Source organism: Phoxinus phoxinus (assembly GCF_949152265.1).
Source record: "Phoxinus phoxinus genome assembly, chromosome: 22".
In the NCBI taxonomy this organism is placed as follows: Eukaryota; Metazoa; Chordata; class Actinopteri; order Cypriniformes; family Leuciscidae; genus Phoxinus; species Phoxinus phoxinus.
The window spans coordinates 11,546,994-11,559,595 of NC_136897.1; the positions used below are offsets into that span (position 1 = coordinate 11,546,994).

The 12,602-nt window shown below is 42.6% G+C and overlaps 1 protein-coding gene across 1 annotated transcript in view; it reads right to left on the bottom strand.

The window, feature by feature from the left end:
• Positions 1 to 12,150, bottom strand: part of grin3bb (glutamate receptor, ionotropic, N-methyl-D-aspartate 3Bb) — an 88,994-nt gene extending 76,844 nt beyond the window's left edge. Inside the window, exon 1 of the mRNA XM_079598479.1 lies at positions 12,128 to 12,150. Within this exon, the coding sequence (XP_079454605.1) occupies positions 12,128 to 12,130 (3 nt within the window). The 5' untranslated portion in view covers positions 12,131 to 12,150. The remainder of the gene's footprint in view (positions 1 to 12,127) is intronic.
• Between the last annotated feature and the right edge of the window lie 452 nt (positions 12,151 to 12,602).

The following is a 12,602-nucleotide window of genomic DNA, read 5'->3' on the forward strand; positions in this document are numbered from 1 at the left end:
CACTGGGATCGGCCACGGAGCAGTACTCCTGAGCTGCATCAAAACTGGGAACCAAGGTTGATTCGTCCAGTATGGTGCGACAAGGAGCACTGAGCATCCGCTTTTCCTGATTCGTTCCAGCACTTGAGGCAGGAGTGAGACAGGGGGAAAAGCATAGAGCTGACGGCGGGGCCAGACCTTGGCCAGCGCGTTCGTGCTCTTTGAAAAGAATTCTGGGCACTGAGTGTTTTCCTGGTTTGCAAACAGGTCCACCTCCGCTCTGCCGAACATTTTCCACAGCAGACGCACTGTCTGTGTGTGTAGGGACCATTCTCCTGTTGGAACGTTGTTCCGTGAGAGTCTGTCTGGTCCTACGTTCAGACGACCAGGCACATGCATCGCTCTCAGCGAGCGCAGGTTGTGCTGGGCCCATACCAGTATGCGTTCCGTCAACCTGAAAAGGTTTCGGGATCTCACGCCACCCTGGCGGTTTATATAGGCTACTACCGACGTGTTGTCCGAACGGACCAGGACGTGGTGTCCCTTTATCCGAGGACGGAAACGCCTCAGCGCTAAGTCCACTGCCATCATTTCTAGGCAGTTTATGTGCGGTAGTTCGACTCGTTCCGCCCACTGGCCAAAGAACGGTCTGCCTTCGAGCAGTGCTCCCCAACCCGAGGTGGAGGCGTCCGTGGACACCACCTTCAGGCTCGAGGAAGTCCCCAGGCTTACACCTGACCGGTACCAGTCTGACGCTCTCCATGGTGTCAGGGCTGAAATGCATTCCTGATTGACCTTGAGGCGACAACGACCGTGAACCCATGCTCGGCGCGGTACGCGCGTTTTTAGCCAGAACTGCAGTGGGCGCATGCGCAGCAGGCCCAACTGTAGAGCTGCCGAGGCTGCGGCCATGAGGCCTAGCATTTTTTAAAAACTCCTGAGCGGCACTATATGACTGCTGTGGAAGGATTTCGCCATCTGCAGGGCGTTTCGCCTGCGCTGTGATGACAGCCGAGCTGTCATAGACAGCGAGTTCAGTTCCAGTCCCAAAAAGGAGATCCTTTGACTGGGAAACAGTGAACTTTTTTCCCAATTGACTCTCAGGCCTAAGCACTCGAGGTGATCGAGTATTAGGGTCTTGTGGCGAATGAGATCTGAAGGTGATTGAGCTAGAATCAGCCAATCGTCCAAATAATTCAGAATTCGAATGCCGCGGAGTCTCAGGGGTGCCAGCGCCGCGTCCATGCACACTGTAAATGTACGAGGTGCTAAAGACAGGCCGAATGGCAGGACTGTGTACTGATATGCCTGGCCCTCGAAGGCGAATCTCAAAAATCGCCTGTGACGTGACGCAATTTGTATGTGAAAATACGCGTCTTTCAGATCTATTGCCATAAACCAGTCTCCTCGGCGAATCTGCGCGAGGATTTTTCTGGTCGTGAGCATTCTGAACTTTCGCTTTGTCAGCGCTTTGTTCAAATGCCTGAGATCTAAAATGGGTCTGAGACCCCCGTCTTTTTTCGGTACCAGGAAATATCTGCTGTACAGACCCCCTTCGCTTTGAGCTTGAGATAAAGGCTCTATGGCCCCTTTGCTCAATAGCTTCGCTATTTCGGCTCGAAGTAGGTGTGCTACTTCTGTTTTCACCGTGGTTTCGACTTTTCCCGTGAAACGGGGAGGGCGTCGATGAAACTGTAGCGAATAGCCTCTTTTTATAGTCTCTAGCACCCATTCTGAGACCCCGGGAAGTCTTTCCCATGCATCTGCACGTGTGACTAGGGGTTGAATGTAATCTGGGCCCTGGTCGCGAAATGGCGGCGACACGAGAGCAACCGTGTGCTGTAACATGGACGCCGTGGCGTGTGAGGCGGGGGGCATGTTTAACACAGTATGCATCCCGCGCGCGCTCGGCTCCCTGTGTTGAGAGAGAGCGCGCGGGGCGAGCCCCGTAGGGCTCGTTATGTTTGTGAATAAACGTGGGCGCTTGGTGGCGGGCACATTTATAACACCGGGGACACTGTGTTTGTGTACTGACTGACCGTTCGTTAGTTTCGTTTTTACAGAAACCGCGGAACGTGCAGTGTGTAGTGGTTGTGGGCACTGGGCAGTGGGCACGCTCACTACATGTGAAGCACAACCGACATGAGTCGATTTTATGTGTGCAAACCCTGTGTTGAACGGGGCTGTGTTTGTGTGAATGAATGGGCACTGGGTGGGCATTGCAGTTACACACATTACACCGTCGGCCTTGGCCGGGACACCAGAAATTAAACTCTTTTTTAGATTTATCTGGGTCGCCGTGAAAACGGCGTTTGTGTGCAGGCAAACGGGCTTTACGGCCGGTTTGTTGGCTGCTGAATACACTGGTACAAACACGGAACTTAGGGCTGTACAAGCGGGAATCTTGGGTGGAAGTCCGGGCCGCAGCGGGACCCGAACACCGTCTTTTTCCTAGCAGGGCTAGGATGGCGCCGAGGCCTCGGGCTTGAGAGAGATCTTGGGCCGAGGACCACGCGGTGGCGGGCGGCGTCCGGCGGAGCGAGACCGTGGTCTCTCTCGGGCCTGTTGCTGCTGGGCCGGTGCGGCGGGCGCGGGGCGCTGCTGAGTTCGGGCAGGCGGCTGTTTAGGGCGGCCTGTTGCGGAACTGGAGCGCTTTGGCAGGAAATGTCTCATGGCCTGCGAAGTCTTCTGTACCTCAGCGAATCGGTCCGCGAAGTCCTTCACGGAAGATCCGAAGAGGCCAGTCGGTGAAATGGGAGCGTCGAGGAACGCAGAGCGCTCCGACTCCGCCATTTCAGAGAGAGTCAGCCACAAATGTCTCTCGGAAACAGTAGCTGAGGCCATAATCCTCCCAATGGCATGTGCGGCGGACTTTGTAGCACGAAGAGCTAGGTCTGTGGCGCTACGTAAGTCCGGAACACTGATCGCGCCCGGGCCTTCCTCGTCTAGCTTGCGGAGGAGGTTGGCCTGGTGGATTTGGAGCACCGCCATGGTGTGCAGCGCCGATGCAGCTTGTCCGGCGGCGGCGTACACGCGGCCGTTCAAAGCTGATGACGTGCGGCAAGCTTTGGATGGTAGTACTCCCTTAGCCCGCCGTCCAGCAGAGGGTGGGCAAAAGTGAGTAGCTACAGCCTCCTCGACCGGAGGAAGAGCATGGTAGCCTCTGTCTCGAGCACCGTCCAAAACGGAGAATGCTGGCGAGGCAGAGGTACGCACTCTGGCTGAAAATGGCGCCTTCCACGATTTCGCTACCTCTTCATGAAGCTCAGGAAGAAATGGGGCGTGTCTGGAGGGTGGCGCAGCGCGCTCTCCAGAAAGGAAGCAGCCATCCAGCCGGTTGAGAGCAGGTTGTTCGGGCGTCGACCAATCGAGGCCGAGGCTCAACACGGCCTGTGTGAGCAGACGCATCAGTTCTGCCTCGATACTGATCTTCCCTCCTCGGCGTTCCGGAACAGCGGGGGAGGGGAGGTCCACAGAGCTCGCCCATACCTCGCTCTCCGAAGCGAGAAGCGAACAGCAGTCGTCATCCCCCTCAGATACGGCTTGTTGGTCGTCCTCCATAATGGACAAAGCGGCGGGCTGCGGCTGTTGTCCATCGGTGAGCGACTCACACGAAGTGTTGAGAGGAGCTAGCGGCTGTGGCGGCGGCGAGCTCCTCGTAGAGGGGGGTTCCGGGACCCGCTGAGCGCGGCGCTTCTTACGGCGCGGCGCTACAGGGGGTGGGTGAGCAGCTTCGGAGAATGATGCAAGGCGAGTCCGCAGAGTCGCGATGGGCATCATGTCACAATGATGGCAGCCGCCATCACCGAGAGCGATAGCTGCATGATCCTCGCCCAAGCAGGAAACACACAGCTCGTGGTGGTCCCCGTCGATGAGCGCAGCTCGACAGGAGCCGCAGGAAACACGAGACATCTTTAAAAAGACACTCGTTGCTCTTTGTGAGAAAAAGTATGTGACGCAGTAGGCGAACACACACACAAAACACACACAAAGTGATCAAAGGATATTCCACGCCGGAGAAGCGCAGCAGGGAACGGCGGCTGAAGGCGGCGAAGACCAGCGGCTTCAGGTAAGGGCTCGTCCTGCTGAGGTGCTGTATCAGACGGCTGTGGTGGCTCGAATCCGGTCCTACGATGCGTGTAGCTTCGTGAAGGATAGAAAATCGGAGTGTAAGCAGCTATGCTTGGTATTTATAGACCTAGGCCACGCCTGTTTCGGCGGGAGATGACGCAGAAGGGCGCGAAGCGTCCTCATTGGTCAGCGTCTCTGGCCTCGCATAGGCTGTGCTTTTCTGGCAGAGCAGCCAATGGGCGTGCGGTATTGCTCTGCCTAAGGTTGTATGCTACAGAAAAGCGTTTTACATATTTTACAAAATTAAGGATTAATTTTTATGCTTCAATCTCTCGAAAAAGAAATATCTTTCCCGTAGCGTCGCTAATCGACGCAGTAGGAGAGAACTCTACGTAAGAGAACAGGGAAATTCAGTCAGTGGCGGGATAAGAGTAAAGTAGAGTTGAAGTAAATTCCTTTGTACGCTACCAGTGAACTACACAATATTCAGATACTCAGAATTAGGAACATATCTGTTTTCTTTGTAAATCAATGTTTTCAAACAATGTAAGTTGATGAGACAGTATGAAAAACTTTGAGAAAAAAGTATTAAATAGGCTATACTCAATCAAAAGAGTAAACACAACTACGAGCCAAGTGTACTTAGAATACTTAGTTATACTTTTAAGTATATCTCAATCAAAAGATTGAGTATACAGTATGGTCCAAGTATACTTGGACCTTTCTGTCAGTATAAGTCAAGTATAAGTGCAATTTATATTTCTGAGAAGTACATAAAAAGTGGACTGAAAGTACACTTTTAGTTTAAAAAAAGTATACTAATAGCAAACTTGAATAAACTTATTTTTCGTAAGGGTAGGAATGGACTGAACAAGTACCTGCAGTCTCTCCTACCTGGTGGAAAGATATGTTGGACTTAGATTTCATTAACTTTGCCTTGAGCTCAGATCCTATTAGTTCAGTTCTTCCTACATCCACATCCCACTGAATCCTAAATCTATGGTCCCCACGTTCAGTCTGCTATCATCTGGATGATCATGCATTCTCTCGCCACAGGCAACACCCTGCATACTCTTGCTCTACTTTTCAAAAGAAATGAACTTCTGGTGATGTGCTATGTAATTCCTGGATGGTTGCATCACATCTCTTCCTGTTACATCACTTAGTCGTATTCATTAAATGAGTTCAAACGCACATAAAAATATCAGGGAACGTTTACTGATCCATGTTCTATTATGCTATTTCTGGAAGACACATTGTTAATTTAAAAGTAAAGCATATATTTAAAAAAAAAACTTAAATAATGTGTTTGACGGTGAGTCCTGTTTTTTCATTTGTTCTGTCATTTTTTCTGCATGATATATTTGAAAAGTGACAAGTAAACTATCAAAATATAGTAAAAATATGTATTTTAAAGGTATAGCGGACGATCTTTCCTAATTTTAGCGCCCCCCTACCCGCCCTCTCCAATTTTTTTTTTAAATGCACATGCGCAACACTCTATTTGCTCCCGAGAGGGAACGCCTACTAGCAGTGATTTTAAATGGATTTCTCCAAAAAGCATGACAAACTTTACCTGTCTAGTAGAATCTTCGCGACTGCGGCATCAGTGGGGAAGCCCAACCTGTGCTTTTAGCGCACGCCAGCGTGTGAACGGCCTTACGTAAACATATCACCAGAATGATTGACACTTAGGTGGACCAATAGTATAGACTACCCACCCGGAAAAAGAAAATCCTCCGCTATACCTTTAATTGATTGAGTTATTATTCTAATTTATTTATTTGTAAATGTATCTGTGGCGAATACACAGGGCAGGGCTGCAGTAAGCAATTCTTTCCTAGTTTAATTTAAATAACTTAAGTTGCAAGTATTATCAACATAAAACAGCATATAAATCAAAATTGCCAAATGTTACCGAATGAAATGTCGACCCAGGACGAGCTATAGGACTGTGAAGCTTTGGATGGAGTAGACTCAATCTACTCCATCTATGTTTTGATCATTGTTCTGAATCCGATCCGGCTGTAGTCTTTGAAAAAAATTCTATATTCTCAGCTTTTTATTTAAAATGTTGCTTTTTTTTAAATGAAACTTATCCAAATTCAAGTTTTGAAAAAATGGATGCATGAAGCTAGAATAAAATGTTTTTAAAATGGAAAGAGTTAAAGGTACAGTTAAAGGTATATTCCAAGAAAAAAATAATAATACCTAAATAGGAACATAGTATTGTACTTAAGTACTTAAGTACAATAGTACTTAAGTACAATACTATGTTCCTATTTAGGTATTATTTTTTTTTTCTTGGAATATACCTTTAACTGTACCTTTAACTCTTTCCATTTAAAAACAATAATCAAAACATAGATGGAGTAGATTGAGTCTACTCCATCCAAAGCTTCACAGTCCTATAGCATATTAGCATATTAGCATATTTCATTCGGTAACATTTGGCAATTTTGATTTATATGCTGTTTTATGTTGATGATCGCATAATTTTTCCGTGTTATTTATCGCTGCTTCTTCTTCCCCTGTGTTTTGATCCGGAGGTTCTGTACTCTTTCAGAAGATACATACTTGCAAGAGAGAATGTAAATGAAGATAGAAATTGAGGGCAGAACATACTGTGCAGAGCATTAGTTTTATATTGAGTAAAGTGCCACTTTTCTCTTATAGGATCAGAGTTACCATTGGCTCTGGAACAATGGATATGCATTCCATAGTGTGGATGGTGAGACTTTACATGGTACAGCTGAGTGAGATTTTAGAGGAACCTAAATCCCAGAGGATGTGGATTACTGGCACTGGCAACTTAAATCACAGTTAGGAAATGCATATAGAAAGACAAGGAGCACAGGAAAAGAGACCAGCAGAGACAGAGACAAAGGCAGAGAGAAAACGGTTGATCTGTTGCAGACTGGGGAGGGTTTGCAGGTTGTTCTCTGTATTCAGCCTGTCATATTTTACAGTCCCGCTATGGGCTCAAACACCCAACAGCTGCACACACTCATAGCAAGGAATACCACCACACAACAAGGGCACTACCAAACTACCCCGTTATGCTTTTGACTTAATTATGACTTATATAATAACAAAACTAATAATAAACCAAGAAAATAATGCAAAATACATTTATAAGAATAGACAAAATAATATATGTATAATTAGTTAGTTATTCTCTATTATTCCATATTATTTCAACAATAAACAGAATTACACTTACAAATACTGATCATGGTTTAAAAATAATTATAATCATTTTTATTTATTTAATAGCGTCTTTCCAAAGCCCAAGGTTGCTTTAGAAAGTTAGAGGAATACAGACAAATTACAAACACCCAAAACAAAGCACAATCAACAGGCCAAGAGCTGAAGAGTAATATTCAGAGAATAAATGTGTTTTTAAGATGTTTTTGAAAAAGAAGAAGAGAGGATGCTAGACGGATGTCTTGGAGTCGAGTATTCCACATCCTGGGAGCCACAACATAAAGACCTGGCACTCATGGTGACCTAACTAAAATTAGGAGTCATTAACAATTATGCACTAGAAGATCTTAAAGGCACAATACATATGATTTTTTGGAGTAAAATATCCAAAAACCACTATAACAATGTTATATATATTTTTTGGCATATGTACTTACAGTATCCCAAATATTTTCAAATGTTTAAATCCAGATAAATCGTAAATTTTAACCCGTGTAATGGTCCATATCATTGGGTCGCCTGTCAATGCATCACATGAAATCACACCCTCGATTTACGGATTTACTTCCATAGAATCCATGGAAACAACAAAGGTACTTTATTATGTTGTTTTAGGAGACAGTAGAGCAACTGTTTGGATACCTTCATCGACAGAAAACTAATCAATGTTATACATTATATATTATGTAACATAACATTTCATAGTATTTTAATTTTAATTTGTCAAATAAAGTGACCTGTATGAGTAGTAATTCACTTGCGGCTATTTCATCAGAATTAAATAAAATAATCTGAATTTAAAACGTTACTGTAACAAAGTTCAGGGAAGGAGGCGGGTACCGGCAAATGTTAAACTCAACACTCAAGTCTTCGTCGTCGGTTAGGAACCTGGGTGTGCTCTTTGATACCAATCTTTCATTTAAAAGCCTTGTTTCTAGCATCAGTTAGTTCATGCGTTCATGACCTCAAGGTTAGATTTTTGTAATGCTCTACTGAGTGGTTGCCCTGTATGCTTAATAAGCAAACTCCAGCTAGTCCAAAATGCTGCAGCTAGAGTTCTTACTAAAAGCAGGACATATGACCATATTAGCCCGGTTCTATCAACACTTCACTAAAAACACATCTCTTTAACCTGGCATACACACCACATAATTATCAATTTCTATAATTCAAATAATGTAAAATGATAAACATGGGGAAAAAACCAACCCACGCGTAGCGGCACAATCAGCCTACGCGTGGGTTGTTTTTTTCCACATGTTTTTTAAATGTTCTACTATGAAATAGCCAATCTAATAAAGGCTTTTTATATATTTCCAAAGAAGAGTGCCTTGGATTTCCTTCTATTACATTTTGTTGAATTCCCAACCCCAAAGAGCACCTTCAAAAAAACGTCCTTATGTTGAACTCCTTGAGCACCCTGGACATTTTTTCTTTTTGAATGTAAAATGATTGTTAGGCTACATAAATGATGTCATCCGATTGATTGTTACATCATATGAAGAATGACATCTACACTAATATTAGTCTCTCTGTTTATCCCGAGGTTTACGGATCCAGGCTGTCTCCGGATCAGATGAAGGACCTGCGCCTGGACACGACCACAACGCAACCCTGAAGTGTCATCAGAGACCGTGTCAACTAGACTATCCACTGCGAAGGCCTCATCAACACGACAAAGTTTTTTCTCTGTACAGATAAAAATGTTATCAAAATCATTCACGGAAACAACTAAAACCGTTGCATTATGTATGCCAGACAACAAATTGGTGATCAAGCCCGTGCACATACGCATTCACACATGCTCACCTATAGACTAAACACATAATACACATATACATGCCTTCACCGTTTTTTACAGATTCAAATTTTTGAAGTTTACATGAGATAACAGTATCGTTTTCACAAAACCTATTTCAAAGTTTGCATTCTCAGGCCACCAAAATGCGTTTGTCATGTAAATGAACAGCCAGAACACATTCAAAGTTTTCAGAAAAAAATGGTGTCATGTAAGCAGCCCATAAGTTGATTACTAATTTCTTATTATCACTGTAAAGCTGCTTTGAAACAATCTGTATTGTAAAAAGTGCTAGGCTATATAAATGAAGATGACTTGACTTTATTTGTTAATTACAGTGACAATGACCTCACAATTTGCATTTATTCCATTAATGTATTAACTACTATTAATAAACTATTGATTAACTATAAACTAAGAGTTTTCCAGTGATTTGCAAATGCTTTGTTACTTATTTAAAAGTGTTACCAAGTTGTCTTTACCCCTCTACCAATGTGAGCATTAAATGAAAGAGTGGAATGGAGAAGAAAATTTCAAACAGTCGTAGAGGGCATGATCAGGTGATCATCCAGATCTATCAGTTTGTCCAGATAGTTCAAACACAACAGATTTAGAACCAATCAGTATCACCTCAGTTTGTGGTTAAAGTTTGAAGTTAAATTTAAGGTGATATGCCCCGAGCCAAAGCTTTAGTTCCTTTATGCATATGGTAAAATAAAAATGATAATATTGATATTGGTGATATTAATTTCACTGTTTGATTGATATTTATCTGAAATATTATTGATTTGACTGCACTGACACTATTGGATGAGAACTGAACTAAGCTGGATGATGACATCACTGTGCTTTATAGCTGAATTGAACTAATTTCATAATTGTTGAACTCTACACAATTATTAAACGGAACTGAATCAACACTGATCTGTGAAATTGATCTGACTTCAGCTAAACAATGACACTATTGTAATTTTTTAGAGCTGCTTTAAACAATCTGTATTGTATAAGCGCTATATAAATAAAGGTGTCTTGACTTGTCCAATGTAAAATGTGGTCCTGAAGCAAACCTAGTTGAGAAGAACTGCTATAAGTGTCCAAAATTCAAAAATAAACCTGTCTGTGAAGTCGGCCGTTTCTAGACCCTGTTCCACCAAACAAAGGCAAGTTCATTAGCGGCTGCCGTTCCAGTCAGAAAAGCGGATCAGTGGTGAATGCTATCTGCCCTCTGTCTGCTGCAGCTGCCGAATCAAAACACGCTGAGATTAGTGTGTCTGTTCCACGGCTCTGAGAAACCATCATTTAGAGAACATTCGTCACAGGCCCACAGAGCCACCATAATGATAATGAAAATTACACCTTTTTTTCTGGCTTAAACAATTCATGGAAGACTCCACCAGTGGGACATTACTACACTTTAAACTATTCATAATCATAAAAAGCTACTGAAAGCCAATATATCAACGAATAAAAATGTCCAGCCAATGTATCAAAGTATCAAAATCCACGAGGCTCAGGTGATATTATGTTCATCATGAATAAAGCAACGTTTTTCAAACTAGATTTTCATACAGTACTATATGTCTGACAGGAAACCCCAAACTTAAACATTCCTGTGTGTTGAAGAAACAAACCGCTAAAAACAAATGTCAGTTACATATACTCATCCTAAAGGTACAGTAACAAAACTAGCCTAATGAAAATGGGACTAATGAAAAATGACAGGAAAGACCTGTGAAATTGTTTTTGTACTTGTACTTTTTAAGATATTTGATTGATATGACTTTAATTAAAAAGTACAAGCACCTGACAGAGTCCATTTTCTGGAAAACAGAATGAAGGGGAAAATGCTCTATCTACAGTACATGAACCAAGACTTACATTTCATCACATAATGGTGTAATTTGTCACAGAATTTGCTGTCATGCTGTGAAAAATGACCAATTCATAATTTATGAGATTAAATGACATTCAAAAAAATAACCTGTGGTGATGTACTGCGCCACTAGCAATCAAGGTAAAACTTAAATGACGAATAGAACAGACGATACTGTGCCGGGCCGGCTCTAGCGTTCAAGCTAAACGACATGTTTCTTGCATAGGATCCCAATGTTACGAATGAGAAGGTGATGTTTAATTTAAACATGAACTTTGATCATTTAGATTGATCTTAACCATCTGTGCAGCACTTTTAATTGCAGATTGCTTTGTGAAGGAAGTAAAGGAGACATTTCTTAAAGGAATTCACCCCAAAATGAAAATTCTGTCATCATTTACTCACCTTTAAGTTGTTCCAAACCTGTATGATCCAAAACCAAACAGTTGATGGGCCCCATTGACTTCCATAGTGTTTTTTTTTTGTGTGTGTGTGCGTGTCATACTATGGAAGTCAATGGGGTTCGTCAACTGTTTGGTTACCCATATTCTTAAAAATATCTTCTTTTGTGTTCAGCAGAAGAAATAAATTCATACAGGTTTGGAACCACTTGAGGGGGTGTAAATGATCACAGAATTTTATTTTGTTTTTTGTGAACTAGGCCTATACCTTTAAAGATATAGTAGTCAATGTATAAATCACCAACATAGTTTCAATCTAATTGTCTGCCAGAGGATGGAAATAAATTGTACAACAAAATCTCATTTGATAACATTAGGTATTGCATTAAAGAGGTGGTAAAGTATGATTTCACTTTTCTAACTTTATGTTGCTGTTTGAGCGTAAACAACATCTGCAAAGTTACAACGCTCAAAGTTCAAAGCAATGGAAGATATTTTCTTTTAAAGAAAAGGACTACAACAAACACAACATTCCTCACGGATTAGTGACATCAGCAAGCCTAAAATGTACATAAACCTGCCCCCGGGAACACGCAGTCCATGTTGAGAGGAGGAAGAGTTGTTGTATAAGAGTACATTTGTGAGTCAGCTCAAACTTTAGCATCCATCTTTTCACCTGCAATAGAAAGTCACTCTGTGTGCATCTCACAACAGTTCCTATACAAGCGATTTATAGATTACTATGACAGAATATCCTAATTGAAACTCCACATCAGCAACATAAATTCATCAACTAACCATTCAGAATTCAGAGACGTCCTGTTGCATTCTTGTTGTCACTTCTTCTTGAGTCTCTCCATCTTTGTCTGACTCCGTTTTAACATTAAAGGCAGAACAGTTCCTGTCATTGCCTGAGGTAATCACAGCTGCCAACACATGCGAGATCTTGGAAAACCCCGCCCTCTGCAGCAGCTCATTTGCATTTAAAGGGCCAGGCACAAAACGGTGCGTTTTTGCAAACCCTCAAAAAACAATTTTAACATGCTATATAAAAATATCTGTGGGATATTTTGTGCTAAAACTTCACACACACACTCTGGGGACATCAGAGATTTATTCACAAGACATTATCTTGTAAAAATGGCATTTTACCACCCCTTTAATTAACATGACCTAACAATAAGCAATATATTTTTTAAGGTATTTATTAATCTTTGTTAATGTTAGATTATACAATGTTAGTTAATACAGTCTAATACAAATTTAGATTTTA